Source organism: Oncorhynchus tshawytscha, linkage group LG23 (assembly GCF_018296145.1).
Source record: "Oncorhynchus tshawytscha isolate Ot180627B linkage group LG23, Otsh_v2.0, whole genome shotgun sequence".
Classification (NCBI taxonomy): Eukaryota; Metazoa; Chordata; class Actinopteri; order Salmoniformes; family Salmonidae; genus Oncorhynchus; species Oncorhynchus tshawytscha.
In genome coordinates this window covers 19,501,134-19,515,711 of record NC_056451.1, presented here as the reverse complement: position 1 = coordinate 19,515,711, position 14,578 = coordinate 19,501,134, and the positions used below count along the sequence as shown (strand labels likewise).

General features: G+C 43.4%; 1 protein-coding gene across 1 annotated transcript in view; it reads left to right on the top strand.

Moving 5' to 3' along the window:
• LOC112222779 (single-minded homolog 1-A-like) overlaps positions 1 to 2,915 on the top strand; it is a 29,034-nt gene extending 26,119 nt beyond the window's left edge. The window contains exon 12 of the mRNA XM_024385524.1: positions 92 to 2,915. Within this exon, the coding sequence (XP_024241292.1) occupies positions 92 to 837 (746 nt within the window). The 3' untranslated portion in view covers positions 838 to 2,915. The remainder of the gene's footprint in view (positions 1 to 91) is intronic.
• Positions 2,916 to 14,578: the final 11,663 nt, after the last annotated feature.

Below are 14,578 nucleotides of genomic sequence, written 5' to 3'. Positions count from 1 at the left end.
ATACAGGTTAGTTTTAACCCTTAACCTGTAGGATAACTGGATATAGCTTCCTGTTGGCTCTAAGATCAGTGTCCTGTCCCTCCCTCTACAGACTGTGGCCAATGGGACCAGGACAGTGTGGTCAGCTCGCCAGACGGGGGCTCCGCCAGCGACTCAGGGGACCGTTATCGCGCAGACTACTTCCAGGTCAGCCCCCAGGAGCCGAGCAAGATCGAGACCCTGATCCGAGCCACGCAGCAGATGATCAAGGAGGAGGAGAATCGTCTGCAGCACCGCAGCAAGCTCCACCCAGGCCCTGACACTACTCTAGGTCCTGCCAACGGCCTCCCGAAGGGCCCCGGACCCAGTTTCACCACTGACTTCCCCCAGGGGGTGCTACATAGCGTGTTGTGCCGTGGCCTGGGTCATGTGATCAGCCCCGCATCAAGCCCTGCCCCTCTCTCCAGGCTCAGCAGCCCAGGGTCTGATCCCCTCCTCCCCAAGCCGAAAAACTACCTCCAACAGACAGGACAGACAGACTTGTCCCCTCTCCACCAGCCCCTGCACCACCAGCTTGGCTGTCCAGGCCCCTGCTCAGACTCCTCCCCTACCCCTGCCCCAGCCCTCTACCCTTCCCACCCCCAAACCCAAACGGGGAGGCCCTATCTGGACAAGCAAGCTGCTGCCTACTCCCTGACGGGCTATGCCCTGGAGCACCTGTATGACCCCAAGAGCCTCAGGGACTTCTGTTCCTCCGCTGGCTCCACCCACTACGACGTGACTTCACACCTGCGCATGCAGGCAGAGCAGGGGCCGGGACACAAGGGGACCTCCGTCATCATCACCAACGGTAGCTAACGCCTGCTTGTTCAATAACACTAAAGGGATGTCTAAAATGTCAGCCTATTCCCTGTATAGGGAATAGTGTGCCATTTCCCTACATGCTATTTTTGACCAGAGCCTGCGTAGGGCTCTGGTCAAAAGTAATGCACTACATAGGGAATAGGGTGCCATTTCAGATGCACACTAAAACACATGAAGAAGAAACTGGATCCATGGAATATTCATTCTATAGCCCAGCCTCAACGGCCTCTTCTGTGTCTTATCCAGCAAAAACACGTTTCCTTTTCTTGTCATCTTTACAGAGCTGCTGCATTCCATTTGCACTGCCAGAAATAGAGTTTCATTGTGGGAACCTCACCCCTATGGTTGAAGATAGGATTGTGGATATGTTTTGAGTTAACAGGACAGGGTTCAACATTAGTGCACTTTTTAGTGTTGGTCAGAATCCCCTTATCACAACACAACTCTAGAGTTAAAGTCAACTAGACCTGGTTAAATTGATCTATTTTTTTTTTTGCCCGCTCTACAGACTGCTATATCTGTCTGCTAATACAGGACTAGTAAAGGCCCAGTGCACTACTTTTAAGATAATAATTCAGGGGGTACTACAGCATCCTCAGCACCCCTACTTTCCGTACCTATGGTTAAAGGTGTGCAGTATAGAGATGAAGCAAAAATGACACAAAAAAAACTTCACAGACATCAACAATTATGCAAATTCATTCTATCTATGTTCTCCCCAGTAGGTAAGCTATGGATTAAGGGAAGTGTACCCACACTTTCAGAGAAAGCAAAGGGGGGATTTAAGGGATACATGCAAGAGATACATATGCCTACATTTACATTGAGACATACAGCAGTTCACCTGGACTGTCAGGTAGCAGGCTTTACTTGGGCTAAATGTCTTGTTGGCGTGGATAACAACATTTATTTGTGAATTGGTCTGTAGTGGTATAATATCACCTCAGTGAGGATACCAACATTATATACAACCTCTAATGAACAACCTTATTGAGATGTGATTACTGGGAGGCTGAGGGTCAATATGATGGCATGGATTGTCTCATTTGCCAGGTGTAGTGGTAAACACTGAGGGGGAATTTAGCATGCTTTCAAGGTAAACACTGAGGGAGTTAGCATGCTAGCAAGGCTGAGGTGTGAGTTAGCATGCTAACAAGGCTGAGGTGTGAGTTAGCATGCTAACAAGGCTGAGGTGGGAGTTAGCATGCTAACAAGGCTGAGGTGGGAGTTAGCATGCTAACAAGGATGAGGTGGGAGTTAACATGCTAACAAGGATGAGGTGGGAGTTAGCATGCTAACTAGGCTGACGTGAGAGTTAGCATGCTAACGTGTGTGTACCTCCGAGGCATGTCTTGTTAAATTGTCAACAAGGGTAATTGTACAGTTATTGTACTGGAAAGAGATGCCCATTGTTTATTGAACATATGATGAGATGAAGGAAAAATCAAGTGAGGTGAAATGGAGAGATTGTTTCTGATGTGGTTGATCGACTTGTGCACTGTTCTAATATTACAGAATGATGTAGTGGCAACGCTTGCTTGTACCAACATGACATTAGTTAATATTACCATAATAATGAGTTATATGACAATTCATGAAATGTTTTCACAAAGTCATGATTCATGCAGCAATATGCAATCCAACCAGTTGGGTAGTCAGTTAGACAGCCTAAATCATTATCACATCTGATCATGATAATGCTTGTTTGTTATAAACTGGCATTACCTTTCTCTAACGATTCACATCATGTTTATTATACTGTTTTGTAGGCAGTGTGACACATTTCTAGCTTTCCCCTGGATTCTGTTGTAAATGTGGTTACCATATCTCTTATATTTATACGTTTGGATTTGTTTTTGTTTTTGTCAGAGTCTGAATTGTGCTTTTCCAAAGTTATTTATGATGTAAATATGCTGAGAAAAAGACACCACTTTGAAGCACAAGGGAAAAGTTGTATTTATTTAGTGAATGTTTATTTTGGGTTTTGAAACATAGTTGCAATCAAAACAGTCTGCTTGCATATGAGTGTGTTTGATTTTAACAAATTCTATGAAAAAAATAAATAAACAACACTTTTTCCAAAGAAAAAATGCTCATAATTTACATGTGTGTTTTCTATTGTAGGCTACTGTAGGCATTTGAGTGTAAATGCAATAATTAACTTATATTGACTATAGATACTGAAAAACATATAGGAAAAAAAATCTATTGGACTACATGAAACTGTATCTTTACTATTACATTTACCCATAAAAAGAAAAGTATTACATTCTGTCCAGCTAATAATACACAAAAAACTGAAGTGAACTGCAAGTTGTTGTTTTTTAAAGGCAAAAAAGACACCCCAAAACTGTGATGTTTACTTAAACCATTTTCTGCAATGATTCAATTGAATCACATTTCAGAGATTGGACATTTTAGCAGTGAGAAGCACACTAAATGTCCCCTGGTTATGTGTGGCTGCTATGGCAAATAAAGAGACGGATGAAAATCGATACGGGACGATCTCCAATTAAGCGAATAGATTTGTGGGTCTAGAGAGGTCAGTGATGAGGAGCTTCCTCACTCTCTTTCTCCCTCTTTTTCTCTATCCCCCCTCTCCTCCCCCTCTCTCTACTGTCTGATGGATGTTTACTGGGTGTTTGCTATAGTCGTTTCAACCCTAGACAGCTCAGACTCCAGCACTGCATCACTCTCCCCATCCCTGTGCCTCTGTCTGCAATAGCTATTACAAGGACATTAATACCCTTTAAACCCATAGGTTCTTCTTCACTTTGCTTCCTCAGCTAGGACCAGAAGGAAGGAGATATTTGTCATGGTATTGGACTTCTTTTTTTAAATCACAAGTTCATACAAAAGAACATAGGTTGATAGGCAGGCTAGAGAGCTGATTTATAATCCCTTGTTAATAAATCATTAACAAACTAAAATTTCTCCTGAAATGTCAGAATACACAAAAAAAAAGAAAAAAAACAAGCACTTTAGAATCTAAATTACCATAGCGATCTAAAAAAATGAATATTCCCCTACAGGAATCCTGCATGAAAAAATCTGCGGGAATACAGCAGAATATACTGTATAGGATAGGAAGTCCTGCAGGATATTCCACAGGATTTTGGGGGCCACTTTCCTCTAGGAAAAACCTGCTGGATCCTTTCCTCATCCTTCAGAGAATTTCATGTAGGACAATGCACAATCTTTCAAAAGAATGGACAGAAAGCACAATAAAACAGACAGCATGGTCATTTTATTATCCAATGTTTGATTGTCCATTTCACCATCACTGCATAAAAGATGATTCGTAGGATCATGATAAAAGCAGATTTTGTAACAAGAGTGTGAGTAATGGTGACACTACATGAACAGCTTTGTGCATTGTTGTGAAGTTAAACAGTTGTCTGCAATGATATACTTAGTAATAGTTGGTTTAAATATGGCTGGTACATCAACATCTGTGGGTATGCATATGTGTGAAAATCATATACATTTTTTATATTTTACCCCCTTTTTTTCGATCTTGTCTCATCGCTGCAACTCCCCAAAGGGCTCGGGAGAGGCGAAAGTGGAGTCATGCGTCCTCCGAAACATGACCCGCCCTTAACATCCGCCAGCCTAACGTGGAAGGCAACCGCACCAATGTGTCGGAGGAAACACAGTTCAACTGGCTACCGGGGTCAGCCTGCAGCCACCCGGCCCACCACAAGGAGTTGGTAGAGCGCGATGAGCCAAGTAAAGCCCCGGTTTGTATTTCTGCAAGAGTCATTTATGACTTTTTCTTATAAGGGTCAGCATATAACCTACCTACCTACCCACCCACCCACAATAAATGTATATATAAATATATTGTATTTGAATAGTTATTTGTAAAAACCAAATAGTCTACCAAATAGTATTTGAAAGTATTTTCAAATTCTTATTTAAAATACTATTTTCAAATACCTGGGTTAAATGCATGGGAGTGCGTTTGAGTCTGTTTATTTAAGTATTTCAAAATATTTTCCAAGTGTATTTTACAAATATATTCCAATATTCAACTACTGTTTAAAAAAAGAAAGGTGGTCTTAATACTTATTTTGAAATGTGTTTAAAAGTAATTGAAATACCTTTCCTCCCTAACATCGGTTAGGGAGGTTGATAAAGATTGGATGTATGCAATATATTTGTTGGATTTATATACTTTATGCACAGTATTTTTATTATTTTATTTTTAAAGAGAACACTATGTAACCTAATTAGTCAACAAAATCAACTAGAATAATTGAATTTCGATAGTTAGATGAGGTTCAATGCATGGCCTCCTCAATGGCCTGGATAGCTACCAGATGCTAGAATGGAGGAGGTCTATGGAATGGATTTAAACACATTGCTATATTACTCAGGTATTATGTCCACTCTGGTTAGGGTTCCATTGTTAAATCTCCAACCGTTAGATGTTCTGATTGGATTAACCAGGATATTGAAATGACTGGGTGTTTCCCCATAGAGGAAATAAGAGTCATCTTTCACACTCCCCTCCCCCCTTTCCCTGCAGAAGTATCAGTGCATGTCTAATGGTGGTCCAGTGGGGTTAATGACCAGCTTCATTTATAATGCTACCTTTCACTGTGACTATACATCCACCCATGGGCTGGCTGTATACATCCACCCAGCACTCCACAGACTCACTAATCATTTACAGATGCCTTTCCATTCTGAAGCTCATGGGGAGGGAAATGACCAAGCCAATGTTGTGATATATTCTCAATGACCAAGGCAAATGGATCTGTTGGATTTAGGTCCTACCCAGCCAGAAAATGACTGTTGGTCAGAACTGGTTGTTTGCTCATCATTTGTGGAAGAATAAGTACTGTTCGTTAGTACATGACCCCTCCTCCTCTCTCTCTGTTAACTTCCAGAAGCAACACACAGAGGTTAGCTTAGCCACCACAGTTGCCAACTGCAGAATATTGTCCAAACAGAAGGTGTCCATTTTGATGGCGCGTCCCTAACGAAAGACAAGAAGGCACAAATTCTGATTGTCTAATCCTGTGCTGTTTATGACAGGGCTTTGGAGCAGGCCCAGTGGGGAAACCAGAGCCCGTTGTTGTAGTGGAGCCCAGACAGGTGAGGGCCTGCTGTTGCCCCCAAGAATGTGACACACACACACACAGCATGTGTAAATAATACATTGTAACACACAACAGAAATAGTACTGTATGTTCATAGCCACCATAAGAAGTACACAAAAACACATGCATCAGTTAGTGTTGTGGTTGAGGCTAAGGTTGAACAGCTCTAGCCCTAGCTTCATTTTTTAAATGTTTATTAATTTAACCTGGCAAGTCAGTTAAGAACAAATTCTTATTTACAATGGCGGCTTACAGTGAGTTAACTGCCTTGTTCAGGGGCAGAACGACAGATTTTTACCTTGTCAGCTCGGGGATTTGATCCAAAAACCTTCCGGTTACTGGCCCAACACTCTACCTGCCGCCCCAAATCTGGTCCAAATCCCACTTCATGTCCACATCTGGTTCAACCCTACCCTAGCCTCAACAACAGCCCTAACACTAGCTTCATGTCCAAATCCCACATCACGTCTACATCCGGTTCAATCCTCGATAGTTTGGGTGTTAGCCATTCCTGTCTCTCTCACTGTCACTGTTATACATATATGTGATATGTATATGTCTGTTATACATAGATGTGATATGTATATGTCTGTTATATGTACATGTCTGTTATACGTAGATGTCTGTGATATGTAGATGTCTGTGATATGTACAGTGCATTCGGAAAGTATTCAGACCCCTTGACTTTTTCCACAATTTGTTACGGTACAGCTTTATTCTAAAATTGATTAGATTGTTTCTCCCCCTCATCAATCTACACACAATACTCCATAATAACAAATCAACAACTGCAAATTCAGACCCTTTACTCAGTACTTTGTTGAAGCACCTTTGGCAGTGATTACAGCCTTGAGTCTTCTTGGGTATGACACTACAAGATTGCACATCTCTATTTGGCGAGTTCCTCGCATTCTTCTCTGCAGGTTGGATTATCAAGCTCTGTCAGGTTGGATGGGGAGTAGTGCTGCACACCTATTTTCAGGTTTCTCCAGAGATGTTAGATCGGGTTGAAGCTCTGGCTGGGCCACTCAAGGACATTCAGAGACTTGTCCCAAAGCCACTCCTACGTTGTCTTGTCTTTGTGCTTAGGGTGGTTGTCTGGTTTTAAGGTGAACCTTCACCCCAGTCGGAGGTCCTGAACGCTTTGGAGCATGTTTTCATCAAGGATCTCGCTGTACTTGCTCCGTTCATCTTTCCCTTGATCCTGACTAGTCTCCTAGTCCCTGACGCTGAAAAACATCCTCACAACATGATCCTGCCACCACCATGCTTCACCGCAGGGATTGTGCCAGGTTTCCTCCAGATGTGACACTTGACATTCAGGCAGAAGAATTCAATCTGGTTTCATCAGACCAGAGACTCTTGTCTCATGATCTGAAAGTCCTTTAGGTGCCTTTTGGTAAACACCAAGTGGGCAGTCATGTGCCTTTTACTGAGGAGTGGCTTCCATCTGGCCACTTTGCCATAAAGGCCTGATTGGTGGAGTGCTGCAGAGATGGTTGTCTTTCTGGAAATTTCTCCCATCTCCACAGAGGAACTCTGGAGCTCCGTCAGAGTGACCATCGGGTTCTTGGTCACTTCTCTGACCAAAGCCCTTCTCCCCTGATTGCTTAGTTTGGTGGGGGGTCAGCTCAAGGAAGAGTCTTGATGGTTACAAACTTCCAAACAGAAGTTGCATAATTAGTTAAATAAAGTCCACCTGTGTGCAATCTAAGTGTCACATGATCTCAATATATATACACCAGGTCCGAAAGGCCCCAGAGTCTGCAACACCACTAAGCAAGGGGCACCACCAACCAAGCGGCACCATGAAGACCAAGGAGCTCTCCAAACAGGTCAGTGACAAAGTTGTGGAGAAGTACAGATCAGGGTTGGGTCATCAAATAATATCTGAAACTTTGAACATTCCACAGAGCACCATTAAATTCATTATTAAAAAATTGAAAGAATATGGCACCACAACAAACCTGCCAAGAGAGGGTCGCCCACCAAAACTCATGGACCAGGCAAGGACGGCATTAATCAGAGAAGCAACAAAGAGACCAAAGATAATCCTGAAGGAGCTGCAAAGCTCCACAGCGAAGTTAGGAGTGTCTGTCTATAGGACCGCTTTAAGCCGCACACTCCACAGAGCTGGGCATTACGGAAGACTGGCCAGAAAAAAGCCATTGCTTAAAAAAATAAATAAGCAAACATGTTTGGTGTTCGCCAAATGGCATGTGGGAGTCTCTCCAAACATATGGAAGAAGGTACTCTGGTCAGATTAGACTAAACTTTTGCTTTTTGGCAATCAAGGAAAACGCTATGTCTGGCGGAATCCCAATACCTCTCATCACCCCGAGAATACCATCCCCACAATGAAGCATGGTGGTGGCAGCATCATGTTGAGGGGATGTTTTTCATCGACAGGGACTGGGAAACTGGTCAGAATTGAAGAAATTATGAATGGTGCTAAATACAGGGAAATTCTTGAGGATATTCTCTTCCAGAGATTCGAGATTGGGACGGAGGTTCACCTTCCAGCAGGACAATGACCTTAACCATACTGCTAAAGTAACACTCAAGTGGTTTAAGGGAAACATTTAAATGTCTTGAATGGCCTAGTCAAAGCCCAGACCTCAATCCAATTCAGAATCTCTGGTATGACTTAAAGATTGCTGTACACATGGAACCCATCCAACTTGAAGGAGCTGGAGCAGTTTTTCCTTGAAGAATGGGCAAAAATCCCAGTGGCTAGATGTGCCAAGCTTATAGAGACATACCCCAAGAGACTTGCAGCTGTAATTGCTGCAAAAGGTGGCTCTACAAGGTATTGACTTTGACTTTGGGGGGTGAATAGTTATGCATGCTCCAAAAAATGTTTTTGACTTACTTCTAGTTTGTTTCACAATAACAAATATTTTGCGTCTTCAAAGTGGTAGGCATGTTGTGTAAATGAAATTACACAAACCCCCCCAAAAATCTATTTTAATTCCAGGTTGTAAGGCAACAAAATATGAAAAATGCCAAGGGGGTGAATACTTTCACAAGCCACTGTAGACAGGTGTGTGCCTTTCCAAATCATGCTCAATCAATTGAATTTACCACAGGTGGACTCCAATCAAGTTCTAGAAACATCTCAAGGATGAGCAATGGAAACAGGATGCAGCTGAGCTCAATTTCGAGTCTCATAGCAAAGGGTCTGAATTCTTATGTAAATAAGGTAGTTATGTTTTTTATTTTTAATACATTTGCAAAACCAGTTTTTTACTTTGTCATCATGGGTTATTGTGTGTAGATTGATAAGGGAAAAAAATATTTGATCCATTTTAGAACAAGGCTGTAACGTAACAAAATGTGGAAAACGTCAAGGGGTCTGAATACTTTCCGAAGGCACTGTATATGCCTTTCCCTGTGACGAACAGAGGGCCACTGTCTGTCCGTGTGTGTGCGCGTGCGTGTGAGTGAGTGCGTCCATCTGCCTGAACAGAAGGCTTGTTTACTCCACCAACCTGTTATTCAACTGTGAAAAGATCATCTTGTCTATTATATCGATCCTAGCCACATAAGCACAAACTTCACTGTTAGTTTTAGGGATTATCTTGATGCTAGTCCAGATTATATATTCTTGTCCCATCTGAAATGTTTGTTCATATGCTCAAATGTCAGAAAATGTCACAGCAAACAACACAGTCCAGTTTGATACGTCTGCACAGAGAAAGGTTACAGATGCAAAAACCAATAAGGCTTTAGATAAAATGTTTTATTGAATATATTTGAAAAGATTTGCTGGTGGTACTACTGTCTTCCATTGCTCACTGTGTAGTATAATGTAAGTGTATTATAAATGTATACAGATGTACTGTATATAGCCTAAATGTACAAGTGTACAATACTGTAAATGTACATTTTATGATGGTATTCAGACATGGAGGTTTGTTCAGGGACTGATCATGTGATTTTCTCTTCAACCAATCAGATGGCAAGTGGCAGGGCTTGCAAACCTTTACAGACTACAAAGGGAAGCACATCCTTTCAAAGCACTTAATGGCTACAGACGTGAGTGCTACGGGTCGGTAGTCATTTAGGCAGGTTACCTTAGTGTTATTGGGCACAGGGACTATGGTGGTCTGCTTAAAACAAGCCTACCAGACGAGCTAAACTACTTCTGTGCTTGCTTCGAAGAAAAGAACACTGAAACATGCATGAGAGCACCAGCTGTTCTGGACGACTGTGTGATCACGCTCTTCGCAGCCGATGTGAGTAAGACCTTTAAACGGGTCAACATTCACAAGGCCGCAGGTCCAGATGGATTACCAGGATGTGTACTGCGAGCATGAGCTGACCAACTGGCAAGTGTCTTCACTGACATTTTCAACCTCTCCCTGTCCGAGCCTGTAATACCAACATGTTTTAAGCAGACCACCATAGTCCCTGTGCCCAATAACACTAAGGTAACCTGCCTAAATGACTACCGACCCGTAGCACTCACGTCTGTAGCTATTAAGTGCTTTGAAAGGCTGGTCATGGCTCACATCAACACCATTATCCCAGAAATCCTAGACCCACTCCAATACCGCCCAAACAAATCCACAGATGATGCAATCTCTATTGCACTCCACACTGCCCTTTCCCACCTGGACAAAAGGAACACCTACGTGAGAATGCTATTCATTGACTACAGCTCAGCGTTCAACACCATAGTGCCCTCAAAGCTCATCACTAAGCTAAGGACCCTGGGACTAAACACCTCCCTCTGCAACTGGATCCTGGACTTCCTGACGTGCCGCCCCCAGGTGGTGAGGGTAGGTAACAACACAACCGCCACGCTGATCGTCAACACTGGAGCCCCTCAGTGCGTGCTCAGTTCCCTCCTCTGCTCTCTGTTCACTCTTGACTGCACGGCCAGGCACGACTCCAACACCCTCATTAAGTTTGCCGATGACACAACAGTGGTAGGCCTGATCACCGACAGCGACGAGACAGCCTATAGGGAGGAGGTAAGAGACCTGGCCGTGTGGTGCGAGGACAACAACCTCTCCCTCAACGTGATCAAGACTAAGGAGATGATTGTGGACTACAGGAAAAGGAGGGCCAGCCTCACCCCCATTCAGCAGGTTGAGAGCTTCACGTTCCTCAGTGTCCACATCACCAACAAGCTAACATGGCCCAAGCACACCAAGACAGTCGTGAAGAGAGCACGACAAAACCTATTCCCCTCAGGAGACCGAAAAGATTTGGCATTGGTGCTCAGATCCTCAAAAGATTCTACAGCTGCACCACTGAGAACATCCTGACCGGTTGCATCACTGCCTGGTATGGCAACTGCTCGGCCTCCGACCGCAAGGCACTATGGTGGATAATGCGTATGGCCCAGTACATCACTGGGGCCAAGCTTCCTGCCATCCAAAGCCGCCCTAGTCATAGACTGTTCTCTCTGCTACCGCACGGCAAGCGGTATCGGAGCGCCAAGTCTAGGTCCAAGAGGCTTCTAAACAGCTTCTACACCCAAGCCATAAGACTCATGAACATCTAATCAAATGGCTACCTAGGCAATTTGCATTGCCCCCCCCCCCTTTTACGCCGCTGCTACTCTCTGTTATTATCTATGCATAGTCACTTTAATAACTCTACCTACATGTACAGTGGGGCAAAAAAGTATTTAGTCAGCCACCAATTGTGCAAGTTCTCCCACTTAAAAAGATGAGAGAGGCCTGTAATTTTCATCATAGGTACACTTCAACTATGGCAGACAAAATGAGAAAAAAAATCCAGAAAATCACATTGTAGGATTTTTATTGAATTTATTTGCAAATTATGGTGGAAAATAAGCATGTGGTCACCTACAAACAAGCAAGATTTCTGGCTCTCACAGACCTGTAACTTCTTCTTTAAGAGGCTCCTCTGTCCTCCACTCGTTACCTGTATTAATGGCACCTGTTTGAACTTGTTATCAGTATAAAAGACACCTGTCCACAACCTCAAACACTCACACTCCAAACTCCACTATGGCCAAGACCAAAGAGCTGTCAAAGGACACCAGAAACAAAATTGTAGACCTGCACCAGGCTGGAAAGACTGAATCTGCAATAGGTAAGCAGCTTGGTTTGAAGAAATCAACTGTGGGAGCAATTATTAGGAAATGGAAGACATACAAGACCACTGATAATCTCCCTCGATCTGGGTCTCCACGCAAGATCTCACCCCGTGGGGTCAAAATGATCACAAGAACGGTGAGCAAAAATCTCAGAACCACACGGGGGGACCTAGTGAATGACCTGCAGAGAGCTGGGACCAAAGTAACAAAGCCTACCATCAGTAACACACTACGCCGCCAGGGACTCAAATCCTGCAGTGCCAGACGTGTCCCCCTGCTTAAGCCAGTACATGTCCAGGCCCGTCTGAAGTTTGCTAGAGAGCATTTGGATGATCCAGAAGATGATTGGGAGAATGTCATATGGTCAGATGAAACCAAAATATAACTTTTTGGTAAAAAATCGTGGTAATCAACTCGTTGTGTTTGGAGGACAAAGAATGCTGAGTTGCATCCAAAGAACACCATAGCTACTGTGAAGCATGGGGGTGGAAACATCATGCTTTGGGGCTGTTTTTCTGCAAAGGGACCAGGACGACTGATCCATGTAAAGGAAAGAATGAATGGGGCCATGTATCGTGAGATTTTGAGAGAAAACCTCCTTCCATCAGCAAGGGCATTGAAGATGAAATGTGGCTGGGTCTTTCAGCATGACAATGATCCCAAACACATCGCCCGGGCAACGAAGGAGTGGCTTCGTAAGAAGCATTTCATGGTCCTGGAGTGGCCTAGCCAGTCTCCAGATCTCAACCCCATAGAAAATCTTTTTAAGTGGAAGAACTTGCACAATTGGTGGCTGACTAAATACTTTTTTGCCCCACTGTAAAGCCTGTTCACAAATGGGTCTTCCAAATCGACAATGACCCCAAGCATACTTCCAAAGTTGTGGCAAAATGGCTTAAGGACAACAAAGTCAAGGTATTGGAGTGGCCATCACAAAGCCCTGACCTCAATCCCATAGAACATTTGTGGGCAGAACTGAAAAAGCGTGGGTGAGCAAGGAGGTCTACAAACCTGACTCAGTTACACCAGCTCTGTCAGGAGGAATGGGCCAAAATTCACCCATCTTATTGTGGGAAGCTTGTGGGAGGCTACCCAAAACGTTTGACCCAAGTTAATCAATTTAAAGGCAATGCTCTTTAACTACTTGTTACTTTTATTTCTTATTCTCATTCGTATTTTTGAAATTGCATTGTTGGTTAGGGGCTTGTAAGTAAGCATTTCAAGGTCTACAAGGTCTCTGTGACTAATACAATTTGATTTGATTTGAAGTGGGATCATACATTTGAATTTCATACAGTGTCTATCGTCTTGCTTGTGTGATGACATCCCTCACAAACCACCTAAGGCCACACAGCAACGAAACCTGAATCTCAAACCTTTCAGTTTGTGTTTTTGGAATAAAGCCATATTGTATTTTATTTTCCACTTTCTTCATGCTATATGAGGTCACTCTCAAAGAATCCTTGAACCCTCATCCTTGAAACCCCCTCTCTTCCAAAAGTGGGACAGACATTTTTCTGTAAGACTTGTGCAGCAATTGGGTTGGCTCACACATACCTCTATGAAAGGAGTGGTCCTCCTACCACCCCGCCCACCACTCTAATGCTCCTTTCACAGTCTCAATTAATCCCTCTGTTGGCGATTTCACACATGGGTCTCATACTCAGCTTTTGACTCCAGTGTTATTTTCACAACCTTTCCTCACTAAGTCCGACAGGATCCTGAAACAGAACACTTACATCCTCCTCCTCTTCTCCTCCTTTCCTCCTCTCTGGCTTCATGTGTCTCCCTCTGTTTTCTCATGGCAAGTCCAGCCTTATCTCTGATTCCCCTCATCAAAGATAAAGGCTAAATGGAAAGAGAGGATGAAAGCCCCCTCATCAGTTGTGTTCTGGGCCAGCTGCACCACAGCTTTACGAGGCCCAGTGCTACATGGACAGAGGGATACAACTGGAATGTTTACCTAAGGGAAAGTCAAACAAAGCCTGTCACGATCAATGGTTAGATACCAGCACCATACTATCACACTCTCAGAGTCACTTACACAACACAGCCATGCATTTCTTGATCTTATTTTTATTTAACTAGTCAAGTCAGTTAAGAACACATTCTTGTTTACAATGACAGCCTAGGAACAGTTGGTTAACTGCCTTGTTCAGGAGCAGAACAACATAGATATATTTTGTCAGCTCAGGGATTTGATCTAGCAACCTTTCGGTTACTGGCCCAACGCTCTAACCACTAGGCTACCTGCCACCCCCCGCTTGTCAGTATGTGACAAAATGAACAATAATGTATGCCCTATTGTTCCTGGTTGAGATGAAAGTGTGTAGAATCCACAGAGTGAAGTAGGTTCAGTACGCTCTGGCTCCACAGCGACTAAAGATTCTCTCTCCTGCTGTGATGAAAATAAACTTGATGAGTGTGACAAGGCACACAGGGTCACAAGCACTCAAACACGCACAAACACACACACACACGCATACACACACTCATTCTGTGTGTAAATTCTGTAATGTACATACTAACATGGATTAAGGGAGTATAATTG